General features: G+C 38.5%; 1 protein-coding gene across 1 annotated transcript in view; it reads left to right on the top strand.

Moving 5' to 3' along the window:
* LOC126823232 (uncharacterized) overlaps nucleotides 1-26,410 on the top strand; it is an 85,629-nt gene that overhangs the window by 4,691 nt on the left and 54,528 nt on the right. Inside the window, exon 2 of the mRNA XM_050551923.2 lies at nucleotides 11,434-12,234. Within this exon, the coding sequence (XP_050407880.1) occupies nucleotides 12,207-12,234 (28 nt within the window). The 5' untranslated portion in view covers nucleotides 11,434-12,206. The remainder of the gene's footprint in view (nucleotides 1-11,433; nucleotides 12,235-26,410) is intronic.

Below are 26,410 nucleotides of genomic sequence, written 5' to 3'. Positions count from 1 at the left end.
TTACCCTATTGTCCATGGTGTGTACGTCCAATTATCATGTAGTAGTAGTAGTAGTTCTTGGTGTTTAACGTCTGCTTCCACATAAGTGATATCGCAGACAATCCAATTATCATAATAAAAGTCCATTTATATCTGGTGGACACATTATATGGTTAATACATGTCAGATTCTAGGAAAACTGTGGACAGGTCCGGCCAGGAGCCTGGCAGTACGCTTGTTTATTTTATGTTTATATCACTATATGTCAATCTGGAGGTGTCGAGTTCGACATCAGACATACAAGAGATGTGTTGTTTTTAAGAAATGGAATACATTACGACCTACCATGTTTTCATGTTTACGATATGAAGCCATATTGACAACTTGATAAACATCAAGCCATCCGTCAGGTCGACCTGTTGATGGATGGAAATCACGTCTCGTCACCCCCTCCCCCCCACCCCCTTCCACATCGACCCCTATTTTGTTATAGGGTTATGGGGAGAGGGAAATGGGGTTTAACGTCCATTCGACACAAACTAGGTCATTTCGGGACTAACATAAGGTTCAATTTTATTTCAATACACCGCTGACAGGGGGAAACCATACTGGAAAATTACGCGGAACTTTATCGACCAACACCGGGGTCGAACCCTTGACTGCCTGGTTAGTTTGGAATCGCGACTTTAAGACAAAACAGCAGAGTATCCACTAAAACTGTTATCGAGTTACCCCGGTACTCAATCAACCCAATATCGATTTATTTAGTTGGTATTCCGTCTTCAAGTTTACATATTAACTATAGACTTGTAAAAACTCACTACAATTTATCTTATTCACGAGGTACCTTTCCCAATGATTAATTCCCGATCTCATATAAAAGTCAAATCAATTAATTACGTGGTACCATTTCATTAGATAAGGAGATCAATATTTGATCACGGATTCCTCTTATAGTTTCCCGAAACGAAAATGTCAATTCCTTGTATTTATAGCGAAATGAAATGAAATCAAATGAAATGGGGTTTAACGTCCTACTGTTGTGCTCCTACACTGGGCTAATGAAGACGGGCATACGCCATACAGTGTGCTATGAGGGAAATTTTGCGCGGGGCAGCGGCATTACGGCCTACTCTTATATCGAATTCCAACTGCCAGGGGATCTTTTACGTGCATTCCAATATGTACACGGGACCTCGGTTTTTCGTCTCATCCGAAGGACTAGACAGCTGTCCTTGTCAGACCCTCTGTTCTTCTTTATTTATAGCTTAGGATGAAAAATTCCACCAAGACACATCACAAGGTACAATTTTATGGATACACAATTACTGAGTTTAACGGGACAATAACACTCTGGCTGGCTTGACAGCTCCAGATAATAAAAAATAGCCTTATTCTAAATACTAGATGTTTAAGTGTCCTACCTGTTGTGTAAATTATCCATTAAATCCTATTTTACTTGTCCAGAGGGTTCAAAAATATTTTTAAATCTAAGTCACATTTGAAAAGCTTTACGTCAGGGTTTTCAAATCATTTAGTTGAATTTTTCCAATTTTTTAAATAAGGTGTTTTAAGATGAAATTTATATCATCAATTAATTGGAATATTGTAAAATAGTGCAATTTGTTGACCAGAATAAAGATTGGGACATATTATTCAGTTACAACAAGAGTGGTATTGATCCTTTAATACTAAGCGACGTTTCGACAAGGATTTTACTCTCGTCTTTATCGAGCCTAGATATTTATTTACGACCCCCATCGGATGACTTGGTTATTGAGTGAATTAGACCATGATCTGCGTTAAACATTTATATGACCGGCCAAGTCGAAAATTCCCGAAGACTGCAAGTTTAATTTAAAAAGCAGTTGTACAGGAAGGTTTTGTTTTTGTTCCGCGTCGTGGATAATTGCCTGAGTAAGGCAGAGATTTATATGAAGAAAATGTGATTAGAAGTTGTAGTAGCGATAGATTTATGTATCATAAATAACGGTATTTGGCTCTTAAACCTTGAGTTAAAACATTCTTGTAATAACGTTGACAGAATAATCTTCGAAATTGTTCTTCCATAAGTAAGTGTTATAGATAAAGAAGCCAAGTCTCTAACTCAATATCATCCAAAGTCTTCGACATTGAAAATACGAATTATTTCTCAATTTAAATCAACATTGATGTTGTGATCTTACCAGGAAAAGATGGGCTTCTCATATCCAATATTTAAGACAAAATAAACATTTTACCATTTGATACACGAACTGTGTACCATTATGCATTTCAGCGTCATTTGTAACAAGGGACTCGAAGAACTAGGCTAGACATATTCCACAAGTCGTGTCAAACGAAGACACCATATTCTTATCTCGAGAGTCGACTGGCGTGGTTTCGAATCCCCGGTTGTACGTGACAAGGAGTAGGGTCGCCTGTCCAACCTCGTGGGTTTTCTCCGGGTCCTCCGGTTTCCTCCCACTGCTAAAGACCCCTACGCGCAAGCGAATTATTGAAATAAAATTGAACCATATGTTAGTCCGGAAATGACCTAGTTTGTGTCGAGTGGACGTTAAACCCCATTTCTCTCTCTCTCTCACTGGATACTGTAGGATCCTGATGCAGCTAGAGTCTGGGTATGCTTACTATTTTTAGAACACTTTCTGTACTTGTGCAACACAAAGCTTCCCAATCCATATTTCACTGTATAATAATAATGCTAATAATAATAATTTATTTATTAAAGTGTCACAAAACAATCTATACAGCTAACAACACAATATTATGTTAAAAAAAAAATTAGAATGATCTCCGGTCATAATTGTACCAGTGCCATATAAAGCTTCCCCGTTATATATTTTACTGTACCTATGCCACATAGAACTTCCGTGTGTATAATATGGTGTACATGTGTTACCTAGGACTTCCAAATGCACATAAAGTTTTTATACGCCCACATTGAAATGTGGTCGTATATTGTGGTCGCCCCCGTCCGTCCGTCGTTCCGATTGACTTTAAATTTATACACAGTGTTTAAAGTTATGAGACGAAGGAGCCTATTGATTTTCAGCGATTTTCGATAATTACTGCCGGAGTTACAATCTGATTAAAACACAGATCTATATTTCGTTTCGTTTTTTTTATACTTTCGATGGCCCACACTACATGAAGATCTGACAAGTTATAGCCATAGGTTACGTCAGGGGTCAAAAGACCGACTTATGACCCTATGTTGTCAGACATTTGATTAACCAATCAGCATTGATGTTACTAATGGATTATCCACAGTTCCGTGCAAAACACGCCTAAAGCTCTCCGTAACAGACCGTTTCATTGCCTTATCCCTGATAAGAACACGAGTTAAATAACAACTCTTCCAGATCCAAGTGTAGTAAAGACAAGTAAAACGAAATTTTGAACTATAAAAACGAAACGAAATAGGATCTGTGTTTTAACCAGATTGCCGGAGTTATGGCCCTTTATACACAGTGTTTAGGGTCACGAGACGAAGAAGCCTGTTGATTTTCAACAATTTTCGATAATTACTGCCAGAGTTATGGCCCTTGATCACTTCAAAAAATCTTGTGGACGCTCTAGAGGTCAAAGTTAATATACGATTGACTTTAAATTGATACACAGTGTTTGAGGTCATGAGACGGAGAATCATATTGATTTTCAACAATTTCCGATAATTTCTGCCAAAGTTATGACCCTTGATCACTTTGAAAAATCTTGTGACGCTCTAGAGGCTAATGTTATCATCCGATTGACTTCAGATTGATACACAGAGTTTACGATATTGAGATTTTCAATGAATTTTTATGACTTGAACAGCTAAATCCATGATGTTAAAAGTTTCGTATACTAAACTTTAGCATGGGGCAGAACTTTATAAAAACCAAACAAATTCTAATGGTTTTCTGATAATTACTTAATGAGTTGTTGACTGCCCGGACGATATAGCTGCTGTGGGCATATGTTTCGTTGCCTGGCAACCTATCTTTAAAGAAATGATATTTATGTGACATGAGGAGATAAATCATGTTTTATTATTGTACTGTGAAGATAATGGAAGTAAAACATGTCTACGCATTCTAACTTCCTGTCACAGTGTTAAATACTGCTTTCCTACATACCACAATCAGTGGAGTATGGTCTGTACGGTGAGTATGACGCTGGCCGAGGACGTTCCGTTATATTGTCCGGTCTGGTTTCCGCCTTATTAGTGATGTAGGAAGGACGGCGTGGCAAGGAATAGTCTCTAGCTGTTCGGATTGGACTAACAATCGAGGCCTCGTGTATACGTGTGCGTAAAAGACCACTTGGCAGTTGGGATTCGAGGAGTTAGCGGAAACGCCGCTGTCAGGAAAGTCTGTCCGCCATAGCACATTTCATGCTGTATTTTCGGTCTTGTTAACCAGGTTGGTTAGAACAGAAGGTCGTTACGATGGAGGCAAGACTTTATGGATGAGTCGGATAGGGTTACTTATTAAAAAATATGGAGAGCTACCGATTTTGTTTTGGCAGCGCTCAATTCCGAGACACGCCCAACCCACAATGGAGACAAAACTTTTGTGGATGGGTGGGATAGGGTTAATTATGAAAGAAAATGGAGAGGTACCGCTTTTCAGCAGCGCTCAATTCCGAGACACGCCCAACCCACGAGAAAGCAATCACTGACACACAACATTTTTAAAGTGTTCTTGTCTAATATTCTCGCCGCCATTGTTGTTAATGAGTAGTTTCGTGTGTTGACAACTTGTCTCAGTTAGAACAATCTATCACTAGATATGAACGTGTATCTCTCTATTTCTCCAGGCGATATTATTGTGTTATTTGAGGTTGTAACCAGTATATAAAGTATGTACACTATATTTTTACATCTCAAGTAATTGATCCACAGCAACACGTTTTATATCTTTTACGGATCCATTCACTTTATTTGAATTGTATGTTTGTTTGTAATATCTGCGTAGTATGTCTTGTCCGTATATTTGTTTTTGTGTAAATTATGTGTGGTGTGCAGTCCATCGGCACTTACTCATAGGTATAAATCTTTTCATTTTATTCTTTTTGCCGATTATTGTTTCCACAATTCATCCATTAAGATCTGTTTCTGGACCCTTCATTTGTATCGTAATTGACCATCTTCATTAGCCCAGTCGGAGCAGAACAGTAGGACGTAAAACCCCGTTTCGTCACATTTAATTATTTTTGCCGCCTTATTATTTTTACAATTCGACCATTAAAGTCTGGTTGGGGTGGGACTGGCGTGAATATCTGGAAACTGTAGGGGAGAGAGAGAGAGAGAGAGAGAGAGAGGGAGGGAGGGAGGGTTTAACGCCCATTCGACACAAACTAGCTTAGGTCATTTCGGGACTAACATATGGTTCTATTTTATGTCAATAATTCGCTTGCACGTAGGGGTCTTTAGCAGTGGGGGGGGGGGAACCGGAGGACCCGGAGAAAACCCACGAAGGTTGGACAGGCGACCCTACTCCTTGCCACATACACCGGAGAATTGAAACCACGCCAGTTGACTCAATGACAGACCTTATGATACAGCGCGCACCTGCTAACGACTCTGTAATAATTAACCTGTTTAACTTGTCGTGGGATGACTAAACAATTTGAGTCTATGACTTTATTATTTGTTGTCATTTCAAATACCATACCGTCAAATAGAGAGATTGGGGCGAGCAGATTTGTAAACAGTTTGTAGTGTTTAATTAAAGTTCCTTGCCAATACCCATAGAGACGTAACTATGAAAATGGAGATATTTTTGTTACCCTTCTTATCGTACTATCAAGTTTAATTTTCTCATAAGTGTTTTCTGTAACTTCCTCAAACTTTGAAATAAAATGAAATGGGGTTTAACGTCCTACTGTTCTGCTCCAACTGGGATAATGAAAACGGGCATACGCCATACAGTGTGCTATGAGCGAAATTATGTCCAGACAGTGGCGCTATGACCTACTCTTATATTGAATTCCAGCTGCCAAGGGATCTTTAACGTGCACACCAACGAAATGAAATGGGTTTAAAGCAATACTGGTCTACCCCGATTGGGCTAATGGAGACGGGTATAAGTTATACAGTGTGCTATGAGGTCAGGGATGTTTCCACTTTCCAAGTCGCCTGTCCAACCTCGTGGGTTTTCTCCGGGTCCTCCGGTTTCCTCCCAATGCTAAAGACCCCTACGCGGAAGCGAATTATTGAAATAAAATTAAACCATATGTTAGTCCCGAAATGACCTAGTTTGTGTCGAGTGGACGTTAAACCCCATTTCTCTCTCTCTCCCTCTCCCACTTTCCAAGGGTGTCTTTACGTGCACGCTAACTGGTACATGAGACCTCTGTTTATCGTTCTATTCGAAGGACGCCGCCGTTTCTTTCCAGACCCTCTATTCTGGACAACAGACAAGGGAAAACCACGCTGGGAAATCCCGAGCAACTTTACTTCCTCAAACAATTGAATAACATATTATTATATCATTTTCTTAATGCAAACAATTGAAACCATGATAAGGAATTTGATTTTACTAATTATATGTTATAAATTTACGTTTTATTAAAGATCGGATAGCGCGTGCGCGTTGTATCATAAGGTCTGTCACTGAGTCAACTATTGGGGTTTTGATTCCCCGGTTGTACATGACAAAGAGTAGGGTCGCCTGTCCAACCTGGTAGGTTTCCTTTGGGTCCCCCGGTTTCCTCCCACTGCTAAAGACCCCCCCCCCAGTTGACCTAGTTTGTGTCGAGTGCACGTTAAACCCTATTTCTCTCTCTCTTTTATTAAAGATCAAATGGAAAAAGGACGACATTTTGAGGTAATTATCCTTTTGTAAGAAGGAAATATTAAAAACTATATCCTCTAGTGATTTGATGAAAGAAAGGGATTATCGTCCTAATTTATCAATTTCACACCATTTCCTACGGATTAACTAGGGGGAAGACGGAAAGGTTGTCTTCGGTCTCTTCTCTATTCTCGTAAGGAAATGTTTCGTGATGACACTGCGATATTACAATAATCTGCGCATGTCTGAGAAATTATTTTTGTTTGTGAATTATGATTTATTTGAAGTTTAGACAGATAGGTTTGTTAAATGTTTATGGATGATTGTTGTTAGGTTTGGATACCACGGTAACACAGGTAAAATGTTCGATGTATTTCATAGTGTTTATATATAATGAGGTGAGGTTATAAGATTTGTGAGCTGTTTGAGACCGGAGTTGCGGTACTTCGGTGAGAATCAGGTTCAATAATCAATAGATCCCGATTCAAATCCTGCCGTTGGCCAAGAAAGATCCCCGAGATCCTTCAAATCTAGTCGTTAGAATGAGACGAAAACCGCGATCCAATGTTTAACGTTAAAGATCCCCTGGCAAATCAGGCGATCCCGTCGTTCGCCAAGAAAGATCCTCGGGATCCTGAAACCTGTATGGAGGTCCTAGAGAGAAAAACATCTAGTCGTTAGAATGGGGCGAAAACCGCGATCCAATGTTTACCTTTAAGGATCCCCTGGCAGTTGAATCTGTGATCCAGTGTTTACTGTTAAGGATCCCTGGCAGTTGAATCTGTGATCCAGTGTTTACTGTTAAGGATCCCCTGGCAGTTGAATCTGTGATCCAGTGTTTACCGTTAAAGATCCCCTGACAGTTGAATCTGTGATCCAGTGTTTACTGTTAGGATCCCCTGACAGTTGAATCTGTGATCCAGTGTTTACTGTTAAAGATCCCCTGGCAGTTGAATCTGTGATCCAGTGTTTACCGTTAAAGATCCCCTGACAGTTGAATCTGTGATCCAGTGTCTACTGTAAAGGATCCCCTGGCAGTTGAATCTGCGATCCAGTGTTTACTGTTAAAGATCCCCTGGCAGTTGAATCTGTGATCCAGTGTTTACTGTTAAAGATACCCTGGCAGTTGAGAATCTGTGATCCAGTGTAGACTGTGGCGCCCGTGTCAGGATCAAATTTTCCTCTTCAAAACGTAAGACGGTAAAGTCCCGATGCGTCATTTTAGTACCATAGACTCGCTTGTCTTCTTAATTTAATAGCTAAAGGAGCATTATGGAAGGTCAGATAAAGAGCTGACAGTTCTCGCTATAATGGTTAAAACATAGATAATGTAAAGGGAATATGCTGAATATTGCATAACACTGTACCCTCCATTGTTAGGCTAATAAACAAAGTCTTGATTATCCATGGAAAAGCAGATCTGATTCAAAACTATTGAAAATCGGAGGCATCGAGAGTTGATTATGGTCTTATTTTGTTAATAAATGGCTGATTAATAGTTTATATAAGATTTAACGACCAAAGAAAGACCTGCAATAGGCAGATTTAACTCTTGAATAATGTATGTTTAATGTTTAAAAAATTATCAATCTGAGTACGTACAGTATTAGCATGGATTAAGGCGTGAGAAATTTGATATTTTAGCTAAAAATGCCAATGGCGCATCGGGACTTGAAACTTCACATTTATGAACGAGTAGATCTGTTGATATATTTAAATGTTAAACATAAGATTTATATTTTAAATGTTATTTTAAATGTTGACATTTATTACGTGATTAACCTACATGTAGATGTCGACATTAAAAATGGTGACGACAACGAAACGAAGTGAAACAAATTGGGGTTTAACCTTCCACGTTTCTGCAAAAACGGGATAAAAGAGACGGAAATACGCCATAAGGGAAATTTAGCCAGGGCAGCGGCGGTACGCCCGATTCTCTTATTTCAAATTCCAATTTGTCATGGATTCTTTTACCCGGTTAATGGAGATGGACAACCACGGTACACGGAAGCAAATTTGAAATGGGCTTTAACATCCCACGTGTCTGAGAGAGAGAGAGAGAGAAATGGGGTTTACGTCCACTCGACACAAACTAGGTCATTTCGGGACTAACAAATGGTTTAATTTTATTTACATAATTCGCTTGAGCGTAGGGATCTTTAGCAGTGGGGGGAAAGAGAGAGAGAGAGAAATGGGGTTTAACGTCCACTCAACACAAACTAGGTCATTTCGGGACTAACATATGGTTAATTTTATTTCCTTAATTCGCTTGCGCGTAGGGGTCTTTAGCAGTTGGAGGAAACCAAAGCACCCGGAGAAAACCCACGAGGTTGGACAGGCGACCCTACTTCTTGCCACGTACAACCGGGGATTCGAAACCACGCAAGTCGACTCAATGACAGACTTTATGATACAACGCGCGCACGCTAACCATTCAGCCATCCACCCCCCCCCCCCGCCCCACCACGTGTCTGCAACTTGTAACCGGGCTAATACCTAATACACCATACAATGTGCTATGGGGACATTTTGCCCGGACAGCGGTGATACGACCAACTCTTATTTCGAATTCCAGTATTTTTTATTTCCATCAGAAAGATTTGACAACACCCTGTACCACCAGGCTCTCCGTCCAGCCTAGATTTTTTTATACGCCAACTATGAAATGTAGCCGCCACCCCTGTCGGTCGGTCGGTCCGTCTGTATTGACCAAATTCTATTTGTTTACTTGCCATCGACTAATTGATAATGACTAATCTTGACAAACTATCCGGGGGTGGGGTGGGGCGGATGGCCGAATGGTTAGCGCATACGCGTAGCATCATAAGGTCTGTTTTGATTCCCCGGTTGTACGTGCCAAGGATAAGGGTCGCCTGTCCAACCTCTTGGGTTTTCTCCGGCTGCTTCGGTTTCCTCTACGCGCAAGCGAATTATTGAAATAAAATTGAACCATATTTTAGTTCCGAAATGACCTAGTTTGTGTCGAGTGGACGGTAAACTCTCTCGGTCTCTCTCTCTCTCTCTCTCAAACTATTCGAGTATGTATATTGATATATTTGTGTAAACAGTAACAAAAAGAAACCAAGTTACAAGTTAATCCCAGCGGACAACCCGGTAAAACTGGCATCATATGGAATATATTACTATGTTCAAATAATCTGAAATATCCAAGTCATAATGTGTAAATGTCAGATCTCCACAGAATAACAAATTCTCGTATATTCATTCCCAACAGTATATTATGATATTTACAATTATTTATTAGACGAAGGTAGACTGGAATTTATTGTTGATATATTAATACGTACAAACTGGCCTTCCATAGTCTAGCCTCCCATAGTCTAGTCTCTCTCTCTCTCTCTTTCTCTGTCTGTGACAAGGAGTAGGCTCGTCTGTCCACCCTCGTTGGTTTTCTCCGGGTCCTCCGGTTTCCCCCACTGCTTAAGACCCCTACGCGTAAGCGACTTATTGGAATAAACTTTAACCATGTATTAATCCCGAAATGACCTAGCTTCTCTCTCTCTCTCTATCTCTCTCTCTCTCTCTCTCTCTCTCTCTTGAAATGTCTGTGCATAATAGGGTGCTTGTGTAATTGTTTATGGTGTCGTCCTCCTTGCCTTTAATCGAGTAGGAGGGACATATTGAAAATTATTACTCATCTACTAAACATGTTTCCTCTGAAGATTTTATTGTAATGGAAATCTTGTAAAATTGATATCGTGATTGACATCCATCAAATACTATTCTTGTAATCTTTAATTGAAATTGACACGAAACTCGGTTATTCAAGGAAATCAAACACGTTTTAGAGTATAAACATGTGTTAAATCATATTTTATTGTCACTCTACCTCCTCGAGTCAGTTACATCTGACTCGGTCTTCAGGCAGGATATAAAGTCAGATATCCTTTAGCCGACATTAGTGGAATATAACAATCGATTGGAGAGAGAGAGAGAGAGAGAGAGAGAGACGCGTACAAGCGTGGAAATACAACCGGTACAACTGTTTTATTTGTAACAAAATTACAATTTTTTACGTAGCCGCCATTGTGTATTAATTCCACTAGATGATGAATGGACCGACATTTTGGTGACGTGTGAGTAATGCGTGTGCCAAGATAGGAAACACAAGATTCGGTAGTTGACAATCTGTAATTATTAACTTATTCTCGCAAGTTGATTTGTTCCCTGAAGATAAAACAGTGTAGAAGGTCGAACAAATGACCCTATTGTGCTTGGAGTAATATATCTTTAATTGAGATTTTGTAGATGACCTTATTAATCATGAAGTCATATATCTTCTAATTTAGACCCAATTAATTTTGAGACAATTTATCTTGTCTAGTCCTTTGAGTCTTATGAAACACCTGAACCTAGTGTATACGTGGCGTGCATGTAAAAAAACCCTAGACAGTTGGAATATGGTAAGATTCTAGATCGCTGTCCGGTAAACATTTTCCTCGTGCATATTGCTCGTTTTCGTTATCCCGTTTGAAGCAGAACAAGAGGACGTTAAACCCCATTTCATTTGAAATCATTTAAAATGAGATAATGGACTCAAGCTCACCAATAACCATCATCTCAGCTAGAAATTTTTCCATTATTTCTGTTTCTATCTTCTGTGCATAAAAAATAATTGAAATATGTTTTTTTTTGTTTTTTTTTTCAGTGAAAGACATCCGGTAACCATAGTGATGTGTTTACGATATGATTTCCTGGGGATATATAATATTCAACGTACTATACGACAGCTAGTCTAAATATCAACCAAATTACGATATCTCCTCAGTTGACGCAAGGAATCGTTAATCACACGGATTTATAAAGACTATCTAATTATACCCTCCACAGTACTGTTCTTTATCATCGAATTGTTGACATATGGCATTCATATTAATTGTTTATGTTCCTTTGGATAGGATCCTTTAATTAAATTAATTCACATTAATAATCCATAAGATCAGAGAACCCACCATAAATAAGTTCAACTCACTATTGAAGCCAGATTTCTGTGTATTCTTTATGAACAGTTAATGGAGATTCCACACACGAGTGGATAGTATAATAAGGCATCTCTCACCAGCATAATATATTACTGATGCCATAACCATATTACTTACTGCTGCTATTTATAGCTACTTCATCTCATCCTTCAGCAAATCTTATATATGCGTGATTCTTTCTTCTATCCAGTCTTAGATAGACGTTATCATTAGCACATGGGTTTCTTAGTCTCGACATAAAACCCATCCGCCATGCCGTTCTCAACCTGATGTGTTATGTGTGGATATAGGTGAAGGGATCTACATGTGGAACAGAAGTAAACGTGCAATAAACCGGGCGTTTTATTTAATGCGTTCTACAAAATAAAAGTTCTCTAGTGGATTATCAACTCTGTGTTTGTGGTTAATTTCTTGGATTTAGGATTTAAACAGTATCAAGATGGGGCAGTCAGGATCTACTACATTAGGTAGGTAACACGTTATTTTGGCTTCTTGAAATGAAATGAAATGAAATGGAGTTTAACGTTCTACTGTTCTGCTCCGAATGTCTAATGAAGACGGACATACGCCATACAATGTACTATGAGGGGAATTTTGCCCGGACAGCGGCACTACGGCCTACTCTTATATTGAATTCCGACTGTCAAGGAATCTTTTACGTGCACGCCAATGTGTACGAGACCTCGGTTTTTTCGTCCCATCCGAACGACTAGACATATGTAGATATTATATAGTTTAGAGACGAACAGTTTCCTTCCAAATATTTCAAGACGATTGTCTGATACTATCCTTAGTTATGTATTGGTGTACGTCTTCCTGAATAAAACCCCACGGACTCGAATATTGTAGAAATGAACACAATGTACAATTTTATGGGTACACAATTACTGAGTTTAATACTGTCTACTATTCACATATTTGTATCATTTACTTGATAAAGACGAGACTACCCTCGTCGAAACATCGCTTAGTATTAAACTCAGTAATTGTGTATCCACAGGGAGCCACGGTGGCTAGTTGGTTAAGACGCTGGAGGTCGGGTGTTCGATCCCTGCATTGGCCGAGAAAGTTCAGTGGTGCAGAACGGAGGGCCTGCCAAGTATAGGAGCAGAACAGTAGGACGTTAAACCCCATTTCATTTCATTTCCTTTAATATGTCCAATTACTAAATGTCAATCAAAGACGGTTGTAGAGAAATGATTTGAAATAACCATCAGTGAATAGTTTCACCCCAATATCACAGATTGTCTGAAACTCAAGTCTCTATAGTTACATAGCCTACAGATATTAGTCTATTAGTTCCTATCAAGACACGTTCTAGGATATGTATATAATATATTGCAGAAATACTCAATGGCGGACGCACGATATTTGGTTAAATGGGGGAGCATTTTGAAAAATCATGGTGTCAGTGATAATTCGTGGTTCATATATGGACCCGAATATAAAATATAATACACAATGTTATCTCAGCCCAAGCAGAGAGAGAGAGAGAGAGAGAGAGAGAGAGATTTTATTACATTTCCCTAATTAGATTGCGCCAATGAGTCTTTACCAGTTGGAGAAATAATGTGGTCGTATATTACCCTACAGACTACATTTATCATCTGATTGTTTATAAATTCATATATGTTGTTCACATTAATGAGAGAGAGAGAGAGAGAGAGAGAGAGAGAGAGAGGCTCTAAAAAGGCTTAAAGGTTTAGATCAGTTTCCTCATGCTTCGTGTTGTGTCTACTTGATGTTAGACAGTGCGGCCGCGGTGGCTCAGTGAGTAAGACGCTGTCTCGATAACCTGGAGGTCCCATGTTCCATCACTGTGTTGACCGAGAAAATTCATCGGGATTTTCCGGGGTGGTTCCGCCTTGTCATTGGTGCAGGGCGGGGGTCTGGCATGGGACAACATATATTCGTTCGGATGAGACGAAAAACCGTGTACGAAAATAATATCATTTGACAGTCGGAATTCGTAATAAAAGCAGGCGGCAGTGCTGGTGCTCGGGCAAAATTTCCCTCATAGCACACTGTGTGGCGTAAGCCCGTATTCATTAGCCCAGTTGAAGCAGAACAGTAGGACGTTACATCCCATTTCATTTCAGTTATCCACATTTATAAACCATTTGTAAGATATAGCTGTTTGAGTTAATGACTACAGACAACAATGGTTGATTGTTGAAGTAGGAAAGAATGCACTCTGCACCTGTAAATATTGGTTGAGGGTTTAAACAAGGTAACCATCGTGTTTATGGTCAAACATGGCTAACAAATATAACACAGTCCAGTTGTATCGACACATAGAATCCACCATATTTTAAACTGAAGGCAGTGATGTGGTTGTATTGAGAGAGAGAGAGAGAGAGAGAAAGAGAGAGAGAGAGAGAGAGAGTAGAGTAGAGACTAGAGTCACCAGACTATGAGAAGAAAGAGGAGGGGGTGGGGTGGATGTAGGTCCGTAACTAGCTCAGAGCAACGAGGGGGGCCGGGTAGTGTTCTCAGGGGTGCTGTAAAATTGACGCCCAACCAGAGAGAGAGAGAGAGAGAGAGAGAGAGAGAGAGAGAATAATTTTGACCCCATTCAGTTTCCCATAAAGGTTTGTTCCAAATTTAGGAAAAAGAAAATTTAGAAGAGTTTGGGGTCCATACGACACAAATTAGGTCATATGGTTTAATTTTATTTCAATAATTAGCTTGCGCGTAGGGGTCCTTCAGCTATGGGAGGAAACCGGAGGACCCGGAGAAAATCCAAGAGTTTGGACAGGCGACCCTACTCCTTGTCACGTACAACCGGGGAATCGAAACCCCGCCAGTTGACTCAATGACAGACCTTATGATACAGCGCGCACGTGCTAGCCATTTAGGCATCCAACCTCCCTCACGTTTCAGAGATGGCGGCTGTGGGACAGACCGCCGGAAAGTGTGATTAATCTTTTGGATGGGAGAGGAAAGTTTGTTTATAATGCCGTTTTCTTTCACTAATTATTGAATGAGAAAACGAGATTTAAATGTATTTTATATAAGATTTAGATAAAGAGCTAAACATTCTTGCTATAATAGCTCAAAAATAGATAATGTAAAATAAATATATTACTGCATTCTAAGCCATGTTAACATGTTATCACTGTTTGTATTTTTGACAAGATTTGTGCATAGTGGTAATCAGGGCACTGGTATATGCGAGACTTGGCCTCGCTTTACCATTTTTGAATTAAATTTTTAAATGGCGAACCGCTCTAATCTAGTTAAAATCTCGAGTATCCGATGCTATCGAGAGTTGATTATGGTCTTGTTTTTTTTTATAAATGTCTAATTAATAGTTTAGACAACATTTCAGGCAATAAACAGATTTAGCTCTTACATAATGTTATGTTTTATTAGACATTAATAGAAGTGTATTTTATGTAGATTGTATATAGAGAATGTAGAAGTGATATTTACATCTGTTATTGACGAGATCAACAGCTGTTTTAACATGACTCAATAAATATTCACTGTATCCTTGTTAACACTAACAGTTTTACCTCTCAACTAAAACTAAACGCACGTGTTACTTTCATAGCCGGCATGATAAAAAATAGAATTCGTCCATTGATCTTGACAGCTGTCTAGTCATTCGGATGGGATTTAAAATCGAGGTCCCGTGTACACATTTGCATGCACGTAAAAAATCCCTTAGCAGTTGGAATTCCATGTATAAGAGTAGGTGTAACGCCAATGTCCGGGCAAAATTTCACTCACAGCACACTGTATGGCGTATGCCCGACTTCATTAGCCCAGTTCGAGCAGAAAAGTAGGACGTTAAACCCCATTTCATTTCACATAAACAGTTCCATTACATACAGACAATATCAACTGGATATCGTAGCATTCTTTTATTTCCCACACGACACTCTGTCATATATAATTATTCACAAGATTGTATATAGAAACAGGGAATACATAATGAACTGCGGAGCCCCATCGAGAATGTTTACATAACACAAAACACAGGATATAAATATATAATATGTAATGCTGCATAATTGTTTCAGCTTCACTGTACAATTTGACCAGATACCAGATAACATCGTCGGTCTATGTCCAGTCGATTATGTATATCTGTATTCGCTCTGATGACCTTTTAACACCAGAATGTCTACATTTATCAGAAGAAAATGGATATTTCGTTTCTAACGAAGGATAATTACCACAAGTGTTCTGTTGCCTAAAGGCAGAGATAAAACAATAAAATAACGGTGCTGTTGTAATAAAGATGGCGTCTATGGTCTATAGTAATAGTCGATACTGATTAATGGTCGACTTTAGGTAAATCATCCGTCAGATCCCCGGGGACATGACTTTACACATATTTACGATAGCTTCACAAACTAGTTTATTACGTTCTGTTGCTTTACATAATAACGAAATACTTCACATGTAAATTAGATAAGACTTCACACATATCCGAGGTAGCTTCACAAAAGTTTATTGCCCTCTGTTTACATCACAAAGTGTCTTGCACAAAGCAAAGTATATTCTCTGTTTACTAAATCACACGTAATGACAGTTATATATCATGCGTTTCGTATTGCAAATTGATAATTATATTCATATATGCGAGGTTACTTCTATAGCAGCTGAAGCCGAAGCCGAAGTGGCTCTGTGAGTAAAAAGCTGGGTGGTTAACATGGCGGACTCGGGTTCACTCCCCGTAGACCAGAAAGTTCTTCGGGATATTTTCCGGCGTGATTGCCCCTTGTAAGTAGTACAGGACTAGTAGCTTGGATGGGACGAAAACCCGAGGTCCCATGTACACATTGGCGTGCACGTAAAAGAAACTTTGACAGTCTGAATTCGAAATAAAGAGTAGACCGTAGCATAATTCCCACTGTGTTGTGTATCCCCGTCTTCATTATCCCCCGTTCGTATAGAAAAGTAGGACATTAAACCCCATTTCACTTATATTAAGCTTGTGAAAGTTGTTGTAACATCGGATACCACTTCTCCATTGAGACGTGGTTTCCTCTTGTCAGTGATGCAGGACGGAGGGAAATGGATATAAGAGTAGGCGATAGTGCCGTTGCCCGGGCAAAATTTCCCTCATAGACTACTGTATGGCGTATGCCCGTCTTCATTAGCCCAGTATAGGAGCAGAACAGTAGGACGTTAAACCCCATTTCATTTCATTTCATTTTCTATTGAGATGATCGTTAATTTGACACCCTCCAGTGGTAAAGTCCACACGCTATTAAACTCATTTGTCATTTTGTATTTATGGTCATTGAAGTTTGATGACCCTTTACGCTGGACGTACTATATTTTATCTTGATACTTATATTTACAAGATCTCTCCGGTATTAATACAATCCGTGCCAAAAGCTAAAATCTCTGTATTTCGATCAGCTTACATATACAAACAATTCTGACCAACAGCAAGTCTGCGTTTCGCCCTTTCTTACAATATTAGCGTCTGTTTAGAACAAACAGTTAATAGTGCTCGAGATTTGACACTTTGTCTTATTTCTAGCAACAATACTCGACCTTGTTCACTGGGTTCTCGAGTCAAATGTACAGCAAAAATACAAACAGCAGTACGGTGCATTAAAACATATGTTAATGTTTCACGGTTTCTATGGAATTTGAAATATACATGTTAGAGGGCGTGGTGTTATATTCTTTAATCAAGGAACACATGGTGCACATATCACAGGATTTTGTTTTAGCTCGGAGAAGTGTTACGTTTGTAAATAGCCGTCTTAATATAACATCAATTGTACTTTAAGCGATGTTTATAGATTCTCAATCTCATCTCTTCTTGTGTGTTCGTGTTTGTTCATGATGCGAGGAATTTGTTTTGAATATCTTTTAATCTTGATTTCGATGTTTTACAAACAGTAATTTATCTACAAAAAAAGTTTAATTATTTGACAGTTGAATTAAAGACAATTGTCGATTAGTTGGTGCACACACCGCAAACTAGGTGTGTACGTGGCTTGATGTGTGATGGCCAATGGAACAATGCTATGATCTAATTACAAGATAACACGATGTTATTACTAATTAGGGGCCAAAACAAGGTGTGTAATATTAAATATCACAGTGTACAAACAGTGTTATAACTGATTACAAGTCAATATAAGGCCACAAATGTTAAATATCAGTGATATACCACAATGTGCTAACATAATGTTGTAACTGATTACAATTCAACATAAGGTAACAAATGTTACATATCAGTGATATACCACAGTATACTAACATAATATTATAACTTATTAAATGTTAAATATCAGTGATATATCACAGTGTATAACTAACATATACTGTTATAACTGATTACATGTTAAATATCAGTGATATACCACAGTGTACAAACAGTGTTATAACTGATTACAAGTGAATACTAGTATAAGGTAACTAATATAGAATATCACAGAATATAAACACGTATGACCCGGATGAATTATTTATGGAATATCCTAATTAATAAATAACAGGACTATATACAGTGATATAAATGTAACAGGTGAATTATTCATGGAATAGCCTGATTATTAAATACCAAAAAGATAATTACAGTGGAATAACTCTGCTTATAATTACCAGAACGATGGACATTGATATATATTAAAAAGAGAAAATGCGTGAAGGCTGCCATCATCGATTTACAGTTTCACAAACATCAAAGACAATTTTAATAAAGTTCGCCAGCTGTTCCAACATATTTCTACATATATAGCTAATATTATTATCACCATCACGAACCGATCGAGTCGACTAAATACTCGTGGAGGAAGTTATCGTTTATCTTAATTTGGTAAACACAAAACTATGAAATATATCAGATTCGGTGTATGAGTATTCACAGGGGGTTATTAAAGTGTGGTGGTTTAAATATGAAACAGGCAAATTTAATGACACGAAACGAATTAAAATGGTGTTAACGTACTATTTTGCATCAAGAGTGGTAATGAAGATGGGTATTGATTGACCAACTAGTAGATTATATTAACACACGGAACTGAAACAATATAAGGAGCATGCCTTGCTTCGTGCACGACACTTTCTAATGTGGACAAGAGGCACTTTGTTTTACATCAATAGTACTAATGGCGACTGACAAAGACTAACGATTGTTGAAAATTATTCTACAATTTTAACGACATGAAAACATGCGTGGATTAAAAATGCAAATAACAACCAGAAAGGCTATGCATATCCAAATAAAGGGATGAGGCTGTGCATATCTAATTAGAAGGATTGAGACTATGCATATTCACATAGAGGGATTGAGGCTATGCATATCTAAATAGAGGGATTTAAGTTTAAACGCTTATCAAACTACAAGTGTTATATAAATTACTAACAAAAAACAAATATTCACCAAGTTCTGGATAGCTTGAATTAATTGTGCTTTATTACTGGTGAACTAGAAAGTAGATTGAATGCATGTAGAAATAAATGTCTGTCAGTGGTATTGTATTAGTTAGGACCAGAGAGCGGAGAACCTTTGATTCTACAAATACAAAGAGGACGATGATATTTAGTACATGAACTGAAAATAGACGTGATAAAGTTATAGAATCACAGTAAATCCTTGTATTCCACGGGGTTGTGTCCTGTCCTCTCAAAGCAAGTTTGTGCTCCCCGTAGGAAGGGTTGTGAACTGAGTAGGAAGTTTTGTGTCCTCTGTGAGAAGGCTTGCGCTCTGTGTAGGGAAGTTTGCGACCTGTATAGGAAGGTTTGTGCTCTGAATAGGGAGTTTCGTATTCCCTGAAGGAAGGTTTGTGTCACCTGAAGCTGAAGTATTGTTTGTGGCCTATGAAAGGAGACTCTGTGGGAAGGTTTTTGTCCCCAGTAAGAAGGTTTGAGCCCCGTCCTATGTATAAATATCTGTATGCCCTGTAGGAAGGTATATGCGCCCTCTGTAGAATGGTTTGATACAAACAAAAACGTAGAGAAAAACAAAAACACAAAGAAAGATTACAGAGTGTATTAATGTGAAAGACATGTCTATATTTAAATGAGATGATACGAGGACAGATTTGACGTGTTTCATTCAGCTGACATCAGTCATAGACACGAAATCTTCAGTAAAGTTTTAACTTTATATTGTTTTACAAGGTGTCACGATCTGTGATGAATAGTTGGAGACTAGTAAATATCATATACATTTAAACCTAGGGCTTGTCTTCCCAGCCGTTGATGAATAGTACAACATTTAAACCTAGGGCTTTTCTTCTCAGCCTTTGTCTTTAGTGTTGTTGAGTTATAAAGTTGTAAGAAAAATTGTTTCATTAATTAATGCACTACAGGCAGGATTAAAAGCCGTTATTCTTCTCGCGAGCACAAATAAAAACAAAAACAGAATGTGAGCGACAGATGAATCAGCGACTTGTGTTTTAATAATTGACATGGATTGCTTTCTCCACTTACTAAAGTAATATAATATTATATGGAATAATGGAGGGTCTTTTTCGATCCTGTTTAGGCGACCACTTCAGAAGAAACAAAATGAGAATAGGTAAGACCTCTAGAATTATAAAGGGAGAGAGAGAGAGAGAGAGAGAGAGAGAGAGAGAGAGAGATGGGGTTTAACGGCCACTCGACACAAACTAGGTCATTTCGGGACTAACATATGGTTCAATTTTATTTCCATAATTCGCTTGCGCGTAGCGGTCTTTAGCAGTGGGAGGAAACCCGACAACCTGGAGAAAACTCCACGAGGTTGGACAGGCGACACTACTCCTTGTCACGTACAACCGGGGAATCGAAACCACACCAGTTGACTCAATGACAGACTTTATGATACAGCACCCCCTCCCAAGACCACAAACGTTTTCGTTACCTATTTATAGTTATTATTATGATTTTAATTATCAATATTAATTAGGAATGTTTATCTAATTTTGTATCGCCCTATAACAACTCAAACAAAAACAAAAAGCGATCGCCTACTAGCTTATGCAGCAAACTCATCGATTTAAGATGTCATGTCGTTGTGGGGGGGGGGTATATTTTACTGATTACATCAATTTGTATGGCCTGGTATCACCCTATATCTACTAAAAAAAGGCGATCGTCAAGCTCACCGATATATGATGTCATGTCGTTGGGGGGGGGGGGGGTATATAAGATTCGCCTAAGGGAGACGGGCATACGCCATACAGTGTGCTATTGCCTACTCTTATATCGAATTCCAACTGTCAAGGAATCTTTTACGTGCACGCCAATATCTACACCTGACCTTGGTTTTTGGACTATACGTTGTTCCTTGTCAGTCTCACTGTCCTGCACCACGCCGGAAAATCCTGATATCATTTGACGAAAATACAAAGTTTTAAACGAAGGGGAATAATCAGTAAATTAAAAGACTATTGTGTTTTACATCTTAGATTTACTAGCAGGTAAACATGGTGGACATTCTAACCTTATTATTAAACAATCTACTAGTCTGTTGTCCACATGTTTAAAGATCATTCGTCTGGACATCATGTCTTCTCAACAGATCATCATTATATTTACTAACACCGATACTAGACATTATTTATTTGTGGATACTAGACGTTAAATCCCCATTATCTTTCATTTCAAATAGCTCCATTAACGGACGCTGTTCATATAGAGTGGTTTCCCCCTTGGAGGGCCTGACAAGGATAGCTGTCTAGTCGTTCGGATGGGACGGAAAACCGAGGTCCCGTGTACACATTGGAGTGCACGTAAAATATCCCTTGGCAGTTGGAATTCGATATAAGAGTAGGTCGTAGCGCCGCTGCCCGGGCAAAATTTCCCTCATAGCACACTGTATGGTGTATGCCCGTTTTCATTAGCCCAGTTTAGGACGTTAAACCCCATTTCATTTATTCATATAGAGGTCTACTTGGACACTTACTAACATGATAGGTCTATTACCAACTCTCTAGAGCATCCGATGGTGGAGATGTAAACGGGTTGAAACACGAGCGCGATTTAATGATTTAATTTACAAATGGAGAAGCGTGACTGAGTCTTGATTAACAAGTAACGTTGCTACGATAATAAACAATCTTGTCAAAACTTCAAACACTGATAACGACGCCCATGATAAAGTAATTTGAATGAAATTTCAATATATTAATTTTGAAGTATTTATTTTGACCCGGTTGTACGTGACAAGGAGTAGGGTCGCCTGTCCAACCTCGTGGGTTTTCTCCGGGTCCTCCGGTTTCCTCCCACTGCTAAAGACCCCTACGCGCAAGCGAATTATTGAAATAAAATTAAACCATATGTTAGTCCCGAAATGACCTAGTTTGTGTCGAGTGGACGTTAAACCCCATCTCTCTTTCTCTCTCTTTTTGTTTTGAAACTAAATCTTACATAATGCATCTTTAACATAAGCCAAATGAAACATAATAACATATAATGCAAGATAACTTCACAACAAAGAAGTAAGCTCTTTAACCCCCATTCTGAACCATATGTTAGTCTCGAAATAGCACAGTCTGTATTGAGTGGCGAATCATTTCAATAAAGTTGAACCTTATGTTAGTCTCGAAATGACCTAGTTTGTGTCGAGTGGACGTCGAGACGTTACCCCTCTCTCTCGCTCTCTCTCTCTGCTGTGTCGCAACTCTCTATGAAAGTAGTTTATACAAATCGACATTGTAGTAGTTTGTTAAACCTCCCCACCTTAAATGCAGGTATTCATGTAAACAATTGTACACAAAGACTACAAGGAGATAATTCTTAACTCTCTCTCTCTCTCTCTCTCTCTCTCTCTCTCTGTTTACGAAACTGAACATAGAGACACCTAGTTTGTGTCGAGTGGACGTTAAACCCCCTCTCTCTCCCTCTCTCTCTCCCTCCCTCCCTCTCTCTCTCTCTCTTTACGTGGTTGAAGATAGAGATGTTGTTTTCATACCTCCTTAATTCAACACAAATAATAGAAATCCATTCATATCATGTGTCACATTACAAAAAAATACTGCATATTGATGTGGAATTACAATACAAACATCGACAAATACCCGGTACTCATTTTATATGTAGCCGTATTTACACTATTGTTTGCACAGATGACAATATGTGGAGACGCGCGAGGCATTTTATTTCCTTTTCTGGCACGTAAATCTTTAACCTTAAACCCAACTCGTCATTGAAATTTGAAATGTTTGACCAATTTATTGAATTACATTATTAGTGTCAGTGCCCCCAGCGATCGTCGATACGAGTGTCAGTGCTCTCAGCGATCGTGTTTTTACAGTTTAAAACGGAACGAAATATAGATCTCTATTTTTTTTTATCAGACCTTGCGATGCAGCAAGGGTTTTACCCATACTAAACTAAGACTGTCTGTCTGCAGTTAGCTCCGCTTGAGAACAGACACTAGGCTAGTTAACTGACATTTTAAGTCCTAAATCGACTTGCGTATTTCGAGAATTTTGAGAAGTATTTATTCCGCATCCATTCAATAAAATTGGAAATGGTTTATTTTTTCTTTGTGTGTATTACAGATGTGAAACCAAATAGAATCGAATTACAAAATAGTATAGTAATTTTTGGATTACGGCGGCCATTCAAGGTAGAGATTTGCTCTCAAAGTATGAAGGGGGAGGGGGGTGATTTCGGGACTAACATATGGTCCAATGTTAAACCCACGAGGTTGGAAGTATGAATTAGGTGGAGCTCTGTGTGCAGAATGGAGTTTTACCATGTCAAATGACAACAGGGCTAGAACATCCGCTCATAATGGGGCTTGAACTCAGGACATTCGCGTAGCATGTGTTGTCTGGAGGAGATGTTTAACGTCCACTCAAACTACGTCATTTCGGGTCTAACATATGGTTTAATTTTCCTTCTCTAATCAGATTGCACGTATGGGTCTTTACCAGTGGAGGGAAACAGTTGAACGCAGGAAAAACTTTCAAGGATAGACAGGCGATCCTATAATGATTTTAAACGTTTAGTATAAGTATTAAAGCATTTCAAACAAATAAGTGTATTTTGACAATCGAGTTGCGAGTGTTAACTATTTATCAATCCACCCAGATGTGTTTAGTGTTATTGAACTCAATGATCTTGTCAGAAGAATCAGAAGAAGACACTATTCCTTTATAATCGGAAGGCTTCAAATGAAATTCACATGAGGAATAGCCACAAAAACAATAGTGATAACATTTCTGAAACTCTCGTCTCCTTCGATCCGGTTCAGTACAAAAGACTCTTTTTAATTGTCAACATTTCTGAGCTGCGTTCTACCATGCCAATTATGCCATCTGGTCTATGTACAGCGATCTTTGGTTGTACATGTATATAGAATCAGGTGTGTTGGGGGTCAGTTTGTTAGCCATTATGCCATTTGGTCTGTGTACAGCACCCTGTGAACGATCTAAATGATGGCTGTATATTGAGTCAGGTGTGTTGGAGGTCAGTTCGTTAGTTGAATACCATCGCTTTCTTTCTTCTATCCATGTTGATTTAAGTTCTAATGAATGGAGGGTGGTCAGTGTTTCAAAATTACTTTTCTTGAATCGTGAGCGTACCATTCACGTTCGCCTATTGACAAAATCGAAATGAGCGAAGACTTGGGCGTGCGGAATTGAATTTTTGTTTGGATCAATTTGAAATGACGGCATCTCTGTCCTTTGGGTGAAGAAAAACTGAAACTGGTCGATATCATAGGAATTTTATATGTTGATTTGTGCAACTCCGACAATCCATCATCGTTCAACATTTGACACATTCGACACGCAAAGAATTATCTACGGTGAGAATAGATATCGGTCTTGAATGACCGCTATATCCAAAATTTAGTATATTATTATTATCTTGTAATGTGGTTCTACTCCGTTTCACATCGGGCATGCACCCCCCCCCCCCCATACACACACAGACTAAATAAATCTTTTCATTTTTTTCTTAATGGAAGCGGCTAAAAGTTCTTAAAATATACTCAGTACTTTTGACTAAAACCGCTGATTTAGGAATCAAAATGTCAGTCAACTAGCTTACTGTTTGTTCTCAAGCGGAGCTCATTGTTGACGGACAGCGTACGTTTAGTATGCATTTGACGACTATTGTACACACGAAGCAATACTGAAACTCTCTTAATTGTTCGAAACAAATTTAATTTTTGTTTTATGGTATTGGGCTGATGAATGATTAATCGAAATATGACTTCAAAACACCCCAATGCAATACTTTATCAATCAGCCGTTTATCAAGCTAAAGTGATAATAAGGCTGTGATAGTCAGAATAATGTATCATTAATCAGCCGTTTATCAAGCTAAAGTGGTAATAAGGCTGTGCTAGCCGGAATGATGTATCAGATTTATCATTAATCAGCCGTTAATCGTACAAAATGTTGAATATATATAGAAAATATATATAAAATGATATAGAATATGAAAAATATTTAGATGTGATAAAAAGTCGAAAACACAGAAAAGCGATAACAATTTTTAAGAATAAGCGCACATAAATTGAACATTGAAACAGGGAGATATATACAATTAGAAGTAAAAGATCCACGAGGTAGAGGAAGAAATTCATTTTATGACAAATTGCAAAACACACGTCCAGAGAAGAAAAGTACTGTTTAGATTAATTTTATTTCATGAACCAAATTTTGATACACTGTATGGCGTATGCCCGTCTTCATTAGCCCAGTCGGAGCAGAACAGTAGGACGTTAAACCCTATTTCATTACATAGCACACTGTATGGCGTATGCCCATCTTCATTAGCCCAGTTCGGAGCAGAACAGTAGGACGTTAAGCCCCATTTTATTTCATTTCATTCTGTCTATAACATTACTAACAGTACAATTAGTCGCCATACATCAGTTGTTGATTAATTAAATTGTTGAATACATGTATGTATATTAATGTACAAATTCTAAGATTTCAAGTTAATTTGGTAGAACTGTGGAGGTTTGTAAAATTGTATGTAAAGACAATATGTTAATAAAATTCTTTGTCAGCCCAAACCACCTTTAATCCCCTCCACTAAAAGGGTCGACTATATCAAACAAATATTAAACCACTGATAAGGCCATAAATTTTTATTAAGGGATCATTCGAGCCACATATACGAACGTTAAGAGGCGAGATAACGGCAGTTAGTACACCGACTGTTGGGGTCCCCAGTCCACGGTGATCAAGTAGTACAAAATCCTTACTGAGTATTTACATAGGAGCTCAAGAATTCCTCAAATAACTAGGCGTGGTGTGGTGATAGTAAAAGACCGACTGAGTTTACATAAAGGAGATTCCAGCCATTTTGTGGCTTTAATTAAATTAAACAATTACGGGTAAGTATCTAGAATATTTTCTTGTCACCTGATCTGTGACGTCATGTTGGACTTGGCCTGTCTGTGTTGGATCGGAAGTTTGTCAGTGTTCAACTACAGAACATTGTGCTGAATTTAATGAGTTCTAAAGATACGTGACAAATATTAGGCTCACCTGCCCAATCTCCTGGGTTTTCTCTGGTTCCTCAGGTGTCCTCCAACCGGTGCAGACACCTAGGTCGTGAGATTTTCCAGTGAGCAACAGTGATAATGTTATTTTGTATTTCGCTTTATAGATTCTACTTATTTAATTACGTGAATTATTTGTGCTCACTTCTGCTTCCAACAATACCAATGTTTCACGTTTTGCCTTGGAAGTTATTCTTGTAATATTTTGT

Source organism: Patella vulgata, chromosome 6 (assembly GCF_932274485.2).
Source record: "Patella vulgata chromosome 6, xgPatVulg1.2, whole genome shotgun sequence".
Classification (NCBI taxonomy): Eukaryota; Metazoa; Mollusca; class Gastropoda; family Patellidae; genus Patella; species Patella vulgata.
Note: the sequence above shows the minus strand (reverse complement) of the source record. Positions and strands in the feature narration are given on the sequence as shown.